This window comes from Phallusia mammillata, chromosome 1 (assembly GCF_965637545.1).
Source record: "Phallusia mammillata chromosome 1, kaPhaMamm4.hap1.1, whole genome shotgun sequence".
In the NCBI taxonomy this organism is placed as follows: Eukaryota; Metazoa; Chordata; class Ascidiacea; order Phlebobranchia; family Ascidiidae; genus Phallusia; species Phallusia mammillata.
The window spans coordinates 14,449,512-14,463,367 of NC_137252.1; the positions used below are offsets into that span (position 1 = coordinate 14,449,512).

At 38.7% G+C, this 13,856-nt stretch overlaps 1 protein-coding gene across 3 annotated transcripts; it reads left to right on the forward strand.

Moving 5' to 3' along the window:
- The first annotated feature begins 1,697 nt into the window (after positions 1–1,697).
- Positions 1,698–9,879, forward strand: LOC145237734 (uncharacterized). 3 transcript variants are annotated; one of them, XM_080100727.1, is made up of 10 exons: positions 1,698–1,901; positions 1,994–2,159; positions 2,258–2,337; positions 2,405–2,973; positions 3,169–3,345; positions 3,462–3,480; positions 3,809–3,902; positions 4,373–4,534; positions 4,999–5,132; positions 8,873–9,879. In XM_080100727.1, exons 1-10 carry the CDS (start codon positions 1,781–1,783, stop codon positions 8,983–8,985), a joined length of 1,635 nt encoding a protein of 544 aa, XP_079956853.1. In that variant the 5' UTR covers positions 1,698–1,780; the 3' UTR covers positions 8,986–9,879. The 3 variants fall into 3 exon arrangements, with proteins under 3 accessions (XP_079956853.1, XP_079956843.1, XP_079956837.1); XM_080100717.1 differs by lacking the exon at positions 3,462–3,480 and having other exon boundaries at positions 3,172–3,345; positions 3,643–3,902; XM_080100711.1 differs by lacking the exon at positions 3,462–3,480 and having other exon boundaries at positions 1,699–1,901; positions 3,643–3,902.
- The last annotated feature ends 3,977 nt before the right edge of the window (positions 9,880–13,856 follow it).

Here is a 13,856-nt window from a genome sequence, read left to right on the forward strand (position 1 = left end):
AGGTGACTCCAGAACGAGTGAATAGTTATTTATGCAACGTACCCAACTATACCAAATTTTTTTAATCCCGTTTTCAACCACGTGGCTGTGTGAAGCAGGATTTAGTGCAATGAGTGTTTTAAAAACGAAACATCGTAATCGATTGGAAGTGGAGCATGACATGCGGTCAAGCTTCTGCAAAGTCAAGCCGTGGCTTCAAAAACTTGTGGACAGTATACAGGCGCAACCATCTCACTAACAGTGCAAATTAAATGTTGAACAATTTGACAAGTTTGTGTTCCGAAAATTGGGTTTATGTCTTAAATGAAACGCCTTAAAAACTTTTTTCGTAATACTTTTGTATCGCCATATTTGTTTGTAATTATGTACAGTTTGTGTAATTGTTCTTTCGATTCAGCATTACTAAAAACACTTTTCTCAGTGTTGAAAAAAATGGGGTCGCATGTAAATTCTGATTTCATTTTCCCTTAAATTGGGGTCGCCTATAAAAAAGGTTGAAGACCACTGCTTTAGGGCAGGGGTCGGCAACCTTTTTTGCACTTCGGACCGTTTTTGAAAGTGAAATTTTATCGCGGACCGGTCTTCAAAAAACTACTAATATTTAGCAATAAAAACGCTTAAATAAGTTTATCATCCCCGGGATACATAGGCAAAATGTTACATACCATTTAACCTGAAAAAGTATACGGCCCGGTAACAAACTCCTCGCGGACCGGTACCGGGCCGCGGACCGGCGGTTGCCGACCACTGCTGTAAGGTACCGAGAATTTTTTATCATACGTACCAAGTTAAATAGAAGTATGGTTAACGCAGCGGTTCTTAAACTGGGGCCCGAAGTCCCTAGGGCAGGGATGGGCAACCTTTGTTACTGTAGGGCCAATTATGAATGTTAAAATTGGATCGCGGGCCGCACATGTGCATAACACAAAGGATTTTGCTTTGTTTCTTACCAAATATGCTCAACTACAAGTATAATTCGTATTTGATTCTAGCCACATTTTGCCAGATCGTAGAAAACTAGCACCAGGCGCATTAATCAGCTCAAAAATATGTATTAATTGGACTCGTTTGCCAGTACTTTTGAAATCCAAGCGTCTCTGCGGGCCGCACAACCTTTAATGAAGGACCGCATGCGGCCCGCGGGCCGCAGGTTGCCCGCCCCTGCCCTAGGGTATTTTGCGGGGACCGCGAAATGGTGGAAGTTATTCTATATTTATGTTTGGCGTCAGTTTGTGCGACTGAACAAGTTTAAATCAAAGTGAAAGTGAGAATCGACCGTCTCCATTACTAAACAATAGGCTTTATTGCATAACAACCAACAAAAATGCAATTGTTCGCGCACAATTGTAATGCTTTCGTCTTGTCTGTGATGTCAGGTTTGGATCATTGTTATGCGCAACTTTGCATAACTAGCTAAAATCCTGCAATCAACTTTCGTTTTTCTGAAATACACAATCAGGCTTGCGGCGACCGCGCACCTTTGAAATAGTGGCAAAGGGACCGTTTGGAAAAAAATAACGAAAATATTTAAAAAAAACTGGGTTAACGCAACCGAGATAAATTTTGTCAGGGATTGTGTATCATAAAATATGGCAACCCTAATTTATAACCCACATTATTGGAACTAAACAAACAAAAAGTACCAGGATCAAAACGTCTTTTGTTACAGTACCTTAACTTTAATATGTACTTTGCGCTTATGCGGGCTGATTGATAATATAATCAACAAAATGATTTAGCATAGGTCGCTTTTCAGAAGAGTAATCAGAAAAGTTGTAAAATGTCTTACTCATGTTGCATTTGTGGATTGAGCAATGAACAAAATTTTGCACCCAAAACTGCAGCAATTGTCGAAGTTCTTCAAAACGTTGTAAAATCACTTGTTAAAAAGGAATCGTTAGGTAAGTAACGTAAATTTTTGCATTAGTTTACCCTTACATTAGGTGATTCGGATTCAAAGAAAAAGTTTGAGTTTAATTTTGTCGAACCACAGATGAGCAACTTGTACAAGAGTGGGAAAGGGACATTAAGAAACAAAGAGTCGATAATACTAAACTCACTGAGGAAAACAACAATTTGCAACAGAGAATTGAAGATCTTCAAAGTTCACTAGATTCAGCATGTGAAAGATCAGATAAATACAAACAAAAATTTTTAATGTAAGGAATTTTATTGTTGTTGTTATAGTTAGTATTTACATGAGTGTTTTGGTCCATGTAAGTTTTATTTTTTCTATTAAGAATTGTTTTTGTTACAGTGCCCAGGAGTCTTTGGAAAAATTACACAAGAAAAATCAAGAACTGGCTAAAAAATGCAACAATTCCATCATAATTCACGGTAACCTTCATTTTTTTTTTTTTTTTGACAAATGTTTATTGCGGCTAATTTAAGTACATGCTTGCAGATGAACATGCTGAAAAGCCTTTTCCCTTCAAGGTTGCTTCAGGAACACATGAAGTAAATAGGAAGAAAGTTATCCTTGCACCTGACACTTGTTATACACATGACCATGAGTGGGTGAATGAAGATTTGCTTGATCATGACAGGCCTTCAACTTCAAAAGTCGTCAAAGACAATGATGGGTTTGCCAAACCTATAGCCCCTGGTAACTTGGGCTTACCTAAAAAGAAACCACAAAGCATGACACATTGCACAGTGGACTTGGTGGACTGCTCTACTGATCTTGATGAAACCTGTCTTCAGAGTCATTCAGTGTTGGAAGATGCAGAACACAGTGATGAAGAGGATGATTTTTCCATACCACCCTCGCCTGTTTTAAGTGGAAGCACTTTGAGTTTAAAACGATTTCCGTATCTGTCTGATAAGACGTCTGGCCAGACTAAAACCTATGGTGAAACTAAAACAACCTCATCAAAAAATGTGAACAGATTAGCATCATTTGAAGATGATGAGTGTGATCCAGGTTCTCCTAGTCTTCTAAGAATGCAGGATAAATTTTCCAAATCAGATAAGGTATGTTTTATTGATGACATATTTTGTTGCTTGAATGCTGAACATTAGATATGTAGTCTTATATACCACCTTCTTTCTGACATAGCATGGTAGATCAAACATCTTAAAAACTTTCTACTGATATCTTTGTGGTAGTCTGTTGTTGTATTGCTTGATTGCGGTTCGTGCCAATTACAATTGATAGTTTTTTTGCAGCAGGAAGTAAAACTATCAAAGGGGGTCAAAGGAGATAGGTTGATTCCAGCAACGGTAGACTGGCAAGATTCCTGCAATGACTTTCAAAACAAAACATTAAAAGATAGTTTGCTAATTCACCATAAGCAAACCAAGAAAACTACTATTTCACCAATCAAATGCCCTACAGAAAAATCAGTAAGTAACTTTGGGTGACATACATATTTCATGGTCATGGTTTGTGAATATATCATGTGATTTTGCTAAACGATAATAATTACAGTGCAAAATACAGTAGTAATATCCATGGTTAGATTGGAGCTATTATGAAAGTTTTGTGAAAACCTGTCATAAATGGCATGTTTATTATTTCGGATGCATGCAAAGTAGCCTGTAAGTGAATTCACCTAATGAGCTAAGTTGCTTAAAACTTGTAAGAAAATATGCTTTTTACAAACACAATAATTTGGGTACAATTTTGCATTCACTGTTTAGCTTCATCAAACCAGCATAGATGAGTTATTTGAAAAAACTGATGGAGAACTAAAATCATACATTGAAGATGAATCAACAACAAGATCTGAGTTGGATTTAGATGAAACACACTTTCATGTGGGAGAAGAACCTGTTGCAAACATCGCTCCAGATGCTAGCATTGTTATTGATGATGATGACGATGCCGACGAAATCAGTAATTCTGACCTTGATGATTTTGCAGCATCAACTACATTTCAACATCCAAAAAAAATTAAACGGTAGTATAGCTGTTATCAAAGGACTTGAACTTTTAACAAGAATATTTTCACCCAACATAAATTGATGTAGTGTATGTCTGAAGTGTAACCATTCATTGTAACGTACAAAACGTATCATATTGGGTGGTACTGCACTGGGAAAGAGGCCCTGGTTTTTTGTTGTTCGTAAAATGTCTATTAAAACCGGATTGAGTTGGTTTCACTGTGTGAAAGAAAAGTAGAACTAAACAATCACAAAGCAGGAAATACCAGTGCACTGCTAAAACATTATGGAGCCCAATGTAGTAAAGTTGAATTTTGCTGCAGCTACACTGCAAATCTAATCAGTTTTCACTTTTAACATATTAAATCCAAGACTTAAAAAAGAAGTTAAACATTTTTTTTTGTTTCACTTTTAACATATTAAATCCAAGACTTAAAAAAGAAGTTAAACATTAAAAGTGCAACTGTTTCACTGTTTCGTTTTACAGCACAATAAAAATGCATACAAAATATGATCCTGATGACAGTTTTAATGTTGTTCCAAAGAAGAAAAAAGAGGCAGGATTCAAATTTCAATCCGTTGTGAGGAAAAGAGATGACAGAGAAAAATTGGAAGCAAAATCCTGTCCACAGTGTGAAGCATATTACAGGTGTGCAGCAAGAGTTTTTTGTTTACTTATATTATCCACAATGAAAACTGGAATCTATGCGACTGTAAATCTATTAAGTTCATCTTTATGCAACCATGCATTTTTTTAATATTGTCTCAGTTAGTTTTAGTTCTCTTTAGTTTGTATGACTCTTCGTAACCAGGTTTCTTAGATATTAAACAATCAAAAGATTGTAAATTTTCTGTCCTAATTTTTTCATTAAGGTGTACTTCGCATGAAAACTAAATAATATTTACAGCTAGAGTAAGCCAGCTTGTAGACAACTGTTGAATATGTTGGGGAAAAATATTGGTCAACATTACTTTGATTAAAATGAATGATTCAATTGCCAAAATTCTACACGTTGTAATGTTTTGTTTGTAACATTTTATTCTGTCATACGATGGTCTGGCATAACGTTTTAGATGACCAATTTTTTTGTAAAAGCACCACCTGTTATTTAGCGATCTTCCACCGGACGAGCGCGAGAGGGCGCTAAAGGACATTTGTCGACATCGCCATGAATACGTGCCACCTTCATCTCCGGAACATTTTTGGGAGATTGGGATACCGAGCACCGCTGAGTGTCGCAGAAGAGGTAACCGGGTCTGTTAAATTTATTTCTCATACAAATCCACTAAAAATTATCGCACTAATTATCTGTGGTAATGTCGATGCAACAGGAGTCGAAATACAATGCGCTGAGTTACTAACCGCTATGCTTGGCAATTTTGCCTGTAGAGAACTAAAGTTACTTCAACCAGCTTGCTTCAGGGTAGTATTTTAAGATATAGCATTTTTCTGCATTGGATTCAATGTTTGTGGAGATTTTCAAATATTCGCTCAATGTCTTTTCAAAAGACAAATATTCACACTTTTATTTATCACGCGGCCGTCCTGACTCAGGGGTGCACAACCTGCGGCCGTAAACATGTATGCTACAATATATGTACTGGCGGCCGTGACATAAGTAAAACTTAAAATAGTCTAAGTTATGCTTGCATTTAAAAACTGCTCTAAATAGATTTTATGGGATTGGAAATAATGTTACCAATCTAAGAGCAATTTGTATCAGACTTTTTATACTCTATTGTCTATTGTGTGCAAACAATGCGAAAAATAGCACCACATGCGTCACAAATTGTGACTCACAATATAGATGGTGACGTCATAAACAAGAAAGACTGATCGCTATAGCGTTAAGCCCAATCTGTGCTTCAAGTTAGAAATTAATCTTGGCTTTCGGGCGCCATTATGAGATAAACCTATTTCTTTACTTCAGTATTGTATAAACAAAAACAAGAAGACACTTGGCGGCCGGTGGTGAAATAAATATCTGCGATGCGGTCGTTATAGCGAAATTGTTTCGCACCCCTGCGTTAAGTTGATTGCTGACAGCGGTAAACATCGCGAAGTATGTTTTGAGGACTACCAACAGTCGTTTATTGTTTTCCGTTATCTCGATTTATATTTAGCGAAAAATGGTTTTCGTGCCGAGTTTACCATTTGTTTCAATAAAGGGCAAATAAAAGCGACGCTTTATTAGGCTGAGTTGATGCAATGAAGCCGCGTGTAATCGTGATCTGTCAAGGAGCCTGCATACAAAGTCCATTTTAATGTGCGGTTCTCCGGGTTTTGAGAAAAGGCTGCAAACTCCGTACTTCGAACCCCTATGGACACATCGTGGTAAAGATTGTCCCAAGACACATGTGATTTTTGGTTTGGTAATAAGTTACTGGGTAATACGTAATACTTAACAACTTATTTACAAATTTGGGAAAATACATGCGTATATTATTTGTTAAACCAAACCCATGTTCATTACATTATAGATGCTGACATTGATTCATTAAGGCTTTTAGTGCTGTCTTTTATACTTTAATGGAAACTATCGGAAACGCGTTTTTTTTTAATGTGTCATTGAAAACACAATATACACACACAAATTTTTATGTCCCTGTAGGATTGTGTTTACCGCTTTGCAAGTTCATACAATATTAACAACATGGTTTGTTAGCAAGGGGCCCAGCTGGTCTGGTCGTGATATGACTAGGCGTTATTAAATGTCGATGTGTGTGGCCATATATCAAGTACAAAACGTATTGACACGTTCCGACAAGCCAGCCTAATTTGAACAAATGTCTAATGTGGTTGGTCACGATTGTAATTGTTAAAGCCTTACTGCGACGAGGTGCTGCGCTTGCATGACACATCAATACAAAATATCTTTACGTTTTGTTAAATATCATTGGGAATTCATTTTACTTATAGTTATTCAATATTGCCTTTTTTCTTGTTTAAATGCGTAAAGGAATAAAATTCCGGATTTAATGTACCGTGGCCAGTGCCCAACCCGCTGGTTGCGTTGTCTTTACCAGTTACGAATGGAGGTGAATCAATTAACTACGAAGTTGCTGGTTCGATCCCCAACTCGGTCTGTATTACTTGTACAAGAAATCTAACACCATGAATGTATGGGTGTTGTAAGAGTTAAACCAAGTAGGAATTGCTTAACTATAGGTTTAGGTATTTATTAGAACGCAACAAAAAACCACTATAATTAAGGCTTTATTGCCATGGAAGATTACAAATACTGCTAAAAAGACAGGCGCAAATATGCGACTATTAAAACTCGTTGAACAATACAGAAACAACATTCTATGTGAATAATATAGAAACTGACAGTGCCTGTAAAAAGTATGTGAAACTAATTATGGGTCCCCTTCCCTGAAGGGGACACATATTGATTTTACTCAAATTGTTTGTTTGTTTTTTCTTTTTTTTTCTTCTTTTTTTTTTCTCCCCAAAGTTTGTCCGACTCGTTTTTCCATGAAATGTTTGATGGATTTCGATGAAATTTACACAGATGGTAGATATAGTTATGTAGATGTGCATCCCACTTTGTTTTTGTTGATAACCCCAGTATTTACCCCGCTAGCCCCCTTTTACCCCAAAGTTTGTCCGACTCGTTTTGCCATCAAATGTTCAATGAATTTAGATGAAACTTACACAGATGGTAGGTATAGTTATGTAGATGTGCATCCCACTTTGTTTGTGTTGATAACCCCAGTATTTACCCCGCTAGCCCCCTAAAATGGTTTTTTTCACCCAAAGTTTGTCCGACTCGTTTTTCCATCAAATGTTTAATGGATTTGGGTGAAATTTGCACAGATGGTAGATATAGTTATGTAGATGTGCATCCCACTTGGTTTGTGATGATAACCCCACTATTTATCCCGCTAGCCCCCTAAAATGTTTTTTTTCACCCATAGTTTGTCCGACTCTTTTTTCCATCAAATGTATGATGGATTTGGGTGAAATTTGCACAGATGGTTGATATAGTTATGTAGATGTGCTTCCCACTTTGTTTGTGTTGATAACACCAGTACTTACCCCGCTAGCCCCCTAAAATGTTTTTTTACCCCGCAAAGTTTGTCCGACTCGTTTTGCCATCAAATGTTTAATGGATTCGGATGAAACTTACACATATGGTAAAGATAGTTATGTAGATGTGCTTCCCCCCAGTATTTACCCTGTTAACCCCTTAAAATGGGTGAGGTTTTAAACAGTGTCGGAATGGGCTGAAATTTGGATAGCTTGAAGAAGAGGCCATTTATAGGTGTTGATTGTTGTGTTCAACCCTGTAGCCCCAACATTCACCCCACTAGCCCCCAAAGTGTAAAACGTATTTGTATGTTATTGGGCACCACAAACGAAAGATTTCTGTGGCCCAATAGTGTTACAAGGGCAACCAGTTGTGTGTTACTTGTGTTTGTTGGACGTTTTTGTGGCATGGCAGTTAGGGGGTTGTTAACAGCCCTATGTAGTCAAAAGCATTAATGGTTGTTGCTCAAAACACCTCTAGTGGTCAAACCTTTAAACATTGGCGGATTGGGCTCAAATTTTGTAGTACTATTGATTGAATTATTGTGGTTTCATAGTATTATTATTTAAGCCCAGTGCTGATCACTGTGTTTTACCTTACAACACCCGACTTTCTCATGGTTATCTCTTGAAATGCATTATTTTTAACTTTGCCTGTGTGGGGACCCATGAGTTTCTGCCTGCAGAAACAACTAAGGTTATAAAAGACGCTGGATAATGTGGGACCCAATATAAAATAAGCAGAGGAAATATATGAATGTTTTAAAATAGGTTATAGTGTATAGGCAATGACAAAATGTGCTAAGCCACCCTTCTAGTTTCTCTCTAATTAAGAGTTTAAACGGGGGCACATATTCTGTTGCTTTTTAGATACTTTTACACTTTGAAAAACTGTTCAAATTTGTTTGGACGTGTGGTACAATCCGTTCTAGTGATTTATTTTTTCCTTTTCAGGATACATTCAAGACGAGGGAGATTTGACACCAAAAGGTCGAGCAGAAGCCGCAAGTCGACGGAGACGAAAGAAACCACTACAAGCTCGGTTCAATACCAAAAATACGAACTAGCTCTTGACAAAAACGAACCCGGGTTAGCTCACGTTGTCATGTTTCACTTCACCATTGCATATTGTAAAAACGACCATTTGGTTTATGGGTTTCACCAGCGCTGCTTTCCTATGCAAATTTTTCACCCCGTTTAATTTATCGTTTTTTTTCTGTTCTTTCTTTACAAAGATTATCGCCCGGTTGTGGTTGTGTTTTAAATGCACTTTTGTCGCTGCGTTGTGCTACAGTTATTTTTGACGGTTAAGTAAGAGCTATAGATTTTGTCAAATTGCAAATCAGATTTTATCATTTAAAATCCATTATTAAGGTTTACAATGACTAGCCCTGTTCGCAGTTCTTCTTCTGGTCACAAACATCGCTGCATTTTTAAGCATCGCGTGTATGTTCGGTAAAATATACGTCAAAAACATTTTCCCACATTGCGTGCTTGAGAGAGATTTTCTATGGGGACGCCCCGAGGTAAAAACTCGAAAAATGTGCTTTGCGTGCATTTTGGAGAATGTTCGTGCAAAGAACCATCGATAAAATTAAGTTGTCGCTGGAATTTCGCATGTATTTTAAAACATTGCGTGTCAGTGAACTATCGCAAAGCAACCGAAAAGCTTTGTGTTTCTTGATAACCGGAAATATTTCTGTATCCAAAGCATATTTTGCACGCAACGATTCGTCGACAAGGCTTTCCACGCTGCATGTTGGATGCCAACTATTGGGTTAAACGCTAAGAAGTTCATGTAGGTTAATTACTTTGTGTAACTTTTGTCCATTCTGCGAAAGAATCGCCTTTATTGCTTTACTTATATTGTAAAATTTTATACAAATGTTCATATTTTGTGTTTGAGTTATGTTTTCCTGTGCAAGATTTTTCGATAGTTGAATACATTCCAACGCAATCACTCCCAATAGTCAAACAAAAAAATATCGAGTGACAGCTTTACTTGTCTGTAGTGACCAGGCGGGTAGAAGTCTAAGAGTTAAGAGTTCGAACCTCAGCATTATTGTCACCATCGCGTGATGTTCACTAAAGTTCGTGTGAGGCTCAGTTAATTAGGAGCAGATTCGGCGCGGGAACTTTGCAGATAAAGTGACACATGGCGTGTGAGGAACGAAGACAGAACATCCGCTGATTTCCCAGTTCTGCATATAATTCATTGGTTTAAATGCAAAATAACAAAAACTCGTCTCGTTATTGATTTGAACGGAGTGTAATTTTAGACCTGAAGTCCTAATTGTAGGGAATTAGTCGCGCCGAGCGTATACGATGAAGTTGTAATGCAGTGTTGCCGAGAGCATTTGGCAAAATACGATGCACGCTTAATGTCGTAATCCAAAGTTTTCCAAACCGTTTTTTGAAGCTCAAGCGGCAAAACTTGCTTTAATTAACTAATAGGGACGTGCGCATGCTTTGTAACGTTATTAGGCCCTAACAACAGCCTGTTGTTGAACAGTTTTGTTTGTAATACCTGAACTTTACCAATTTAAGTAATACAGTGCTAAACCACCACATACATTTTTACCCAACTACGCTATAGTTAATCTTGGCATGGCAATAACAACTATCTGTGCAGTGTGCAGTAAGCAAGTATGGTAAATGTACCTTTAACTGTATGGTAATTAGGCGAGATGTGCCCAAACCCGAATCACCTCTCATCAATAGTCGTTGCGGTTACGCATCGTCAACTACTCCAAACCGAGCAATCACATCCAATTAAGAAGCACGTGACCCAAACAAAGCACCCTAATTGGTCCGCGGCTAAAAAACGTCGGCTTGAGCAGCGATGTGAAAGACCGGCGGTAATCCGTTCAGAACCAGCAAAATGGAAATCCGATCCGTGCCGAGCAGTTGGGTTGCGTGAGAGTGAGAGGGCAAAAATCGTCGGCGAGCCGCAAAGCAAAGACGGTAATTTGCAAACTCGGCGCTAATCTGTCTGCTGTTAGTGATCCGTGATCTTGGATGCCGGTGTACAGACACGCGACTACTACCACGCTAGTTTCACGAGTAATGGGCGGGGCTTTTGAGATATTTTTAACTTCCGAACCGAGTTATTTTTGCCGTGCAAATGCAAATACGAGTTGTTGTGTTGTCGATGCCCGCCAATCGTATAAGATAATTACCTTTGAGTGACCGATTTTTTGTCATCTTGCGACGAAAATATAAAATATTAACAAGCGTTGCTGCCATGTGCAACTATTTTCTGTCAACCGAACTGTTGATTTCAGAAATGTTAGAAAGCCAAAATATATAACCAAGTTTGTTTGATGTAACTTTATTGATAGAGCGGGTTGGATGTTCCACAAAGAAACTGAAGATGTGCGCGAGACAATAAGGTTAATTTGCTAAATTGATTTTTATGCTATTTATCTGCATTATCCACCCGAGATTTGGTTTTTCCACTAACAAGCATTCCATGATTCTTCAATTGCTCGCGTGCCGTTGCTTTGTTTTGTGTTGAAACCGATCCACAGGGATATCAGTTTCGTGCATTCAGAGGAGCACAAGAGCAAGTTCAAAACCCTTAACGATCCATTAGGTTGCATAAAAGATATCATTTCCGACTCGTTTGTTGTCAAATTACACAAAAAATTGACAACAAACGAGTACCTTGCTATATTTAGCGTGACTCGGCAGTTTTTGTTTGTTTTTCTGCTATCGGTAACAGTATTGGTTTTTAACCCTAGCTTGAGGCGCCCTAAGTTGTGACTCAGAAAGACCATGGGCAGACCTCACATTAGCGAATGTGTATCTAGCGGTAGGTATAATGTTGTTTTACCGGGCGTCGAATAATATGTAGTGTATTAAGTGTTTTGCGCGACTATGTGATGAAATAACACATCAGCGTTGGTTGTTGGCGACGAAAGTTCCGCCTGTGGTTTTTAACAACAGAGACCATTGTGTTCGATTTCCATTTCGCGCAGTTTCAGGAGGGACATTACGAAAGCTATTTTCTTTCGGTCGGCTCAAAGCTATGTGCCTGTTTTCATTTCGAGCTGAAAGAAGGCTGATGTCTTTGTAGCGGAACGCCTAACCGGATGCGGTCAAATTCTTGTGTCTCTGCGCATTTGAGATCCCTCAAAATTACACGTCAATGACTCACCAACTGTAATCTTTACGCTTGGAGGTGATGTTTGACAGCACTCGTGAGAGAACAGCAGAATGTGTGTCAATAATGTTGGGAAATATTCGTTAAACCTAATGTAGGGATAACTCATTTTCTACTTGATTAGATAAGTTTGCAGAGCGAGAAATACTCGAAACACCAACGCAGCAAACTCGCAAAAGTTTAACGTTAAGGTAAAGTTGTGTTTTTGAAGTTTCTCATGAGTTTATTATTGAAGTGTATGCGTAAAACGGCGGATTAGATCAGGCTTAAAGTGCTAGTTTGCGGCGTGTTGCGCCTATGTAAGTTGGTTAAATTTTTTCATTGGATTTCTTCTCTGCGCAAAGACAAGCAAAATAATGTATTTTGGCACCTTCGCACCCTGACAAATTGGCACCTTCGCACCCTGAGTGGCGCCATAATTACACTGTTGGTATTGTTGTTGTTCTCGGCACACTGGTTATCTTTACAAGACAAGCATGGCTCGCCGAAACCTTGTTTATTTTACTGGGAATCTCCTGGCGAGAGGTTTGTTTTACTTAGGCACCGCCCGAGGCGGCATACAACCGGTCGAAGCTTCCACGGCCTTTGGACTTACAACTGGGTGTTAATAGAGGAAGCTACGTGCAGGTTGCCAGTGAACAAGTATTATTTCGCAATATCAATAACTCTATATTTACCCACCAACATGTCGTTGTATATAGAGCCTGGTGACGAAGGTGTATAACAGAGGCTCGTAATGAAGGCCTCCACTTAATTGCGTGTTAAGGTTAGAGGAGGGCAGTTCCTAATTTGGTTCGGAAATACAAACTGATAATATAGTCCCCCGATCTTGTAGATTAGGTTTATGTTTGTTCACGCTTAGCGGTGCGTATGCTGTCGATAGTCCACAAACGATATGTGGAAGGCTGAAACCTAAAGTGACAGAAGTCCAACAGGTATTACTATTCGGTAGATTGTAGAAAAAACATCGCGTGCGGTTTTCTAGATCGTTCTGTCGACTGATGCCTTCCATATCCAATCGGAAGCGCTTTGAATTCATTGCTTGTTTCCTCACGAACAAAACGTTGGCAGTAAAAATGCAATGTTTTCCATGCATGTTCGTTTAATCAACTCCAATTGCGGAAGTTTTTGAAAAGTAGAAGCGATGAAGGCTGGTGAAAGTCTACTTTGAAGTTTTTTATGGTCCCGGGAGGTCGAAAGCACTTTACAGCGCCGCCCAAAACGAACAACCTTTCTTTCCAATGTGAACATATCACACTTGGACGCCAAGGTCTCGCTAAATAGAAAATGTGGTTTCCCAAATTGTTGTTCGTTGGCGGATCCCAGCCCGTCGGCTAGAAACTGTTGAAAGAAGTGTCTTTCCCATTACGATGTTGATTGCAGGAAAATTGTGGGAACACGTTTGTTTGTCAATTTTGAAAGTACAGTAGATTTACAAAGTATTACACAACTCACCCAGCTAATGCGATTTCGAACTTGATTTCGAATACAAATTTCAATCTCAAGTAGCGGTATCAGAACGAGCTTTTGGGATAGTATGACATCACGCTAGGAAAACCTTTACATGGTAATTTTTAGGCTCCGAAGCCGCTATGTAATGTTTCGAGGGGCTCGTTTCAAAAAGTCACGTATTTTATGACGTTTGTTTACTACCGCGATAACTTCTCAATTGCGCTCGGCCGCATTTGCGCGTGACGTCACGTGGCACTTGCTACACAGTGACAAGCAATCACGTTTCGTATTTCCGGCGCTTAAGCGCCTTCGCAAAACGCA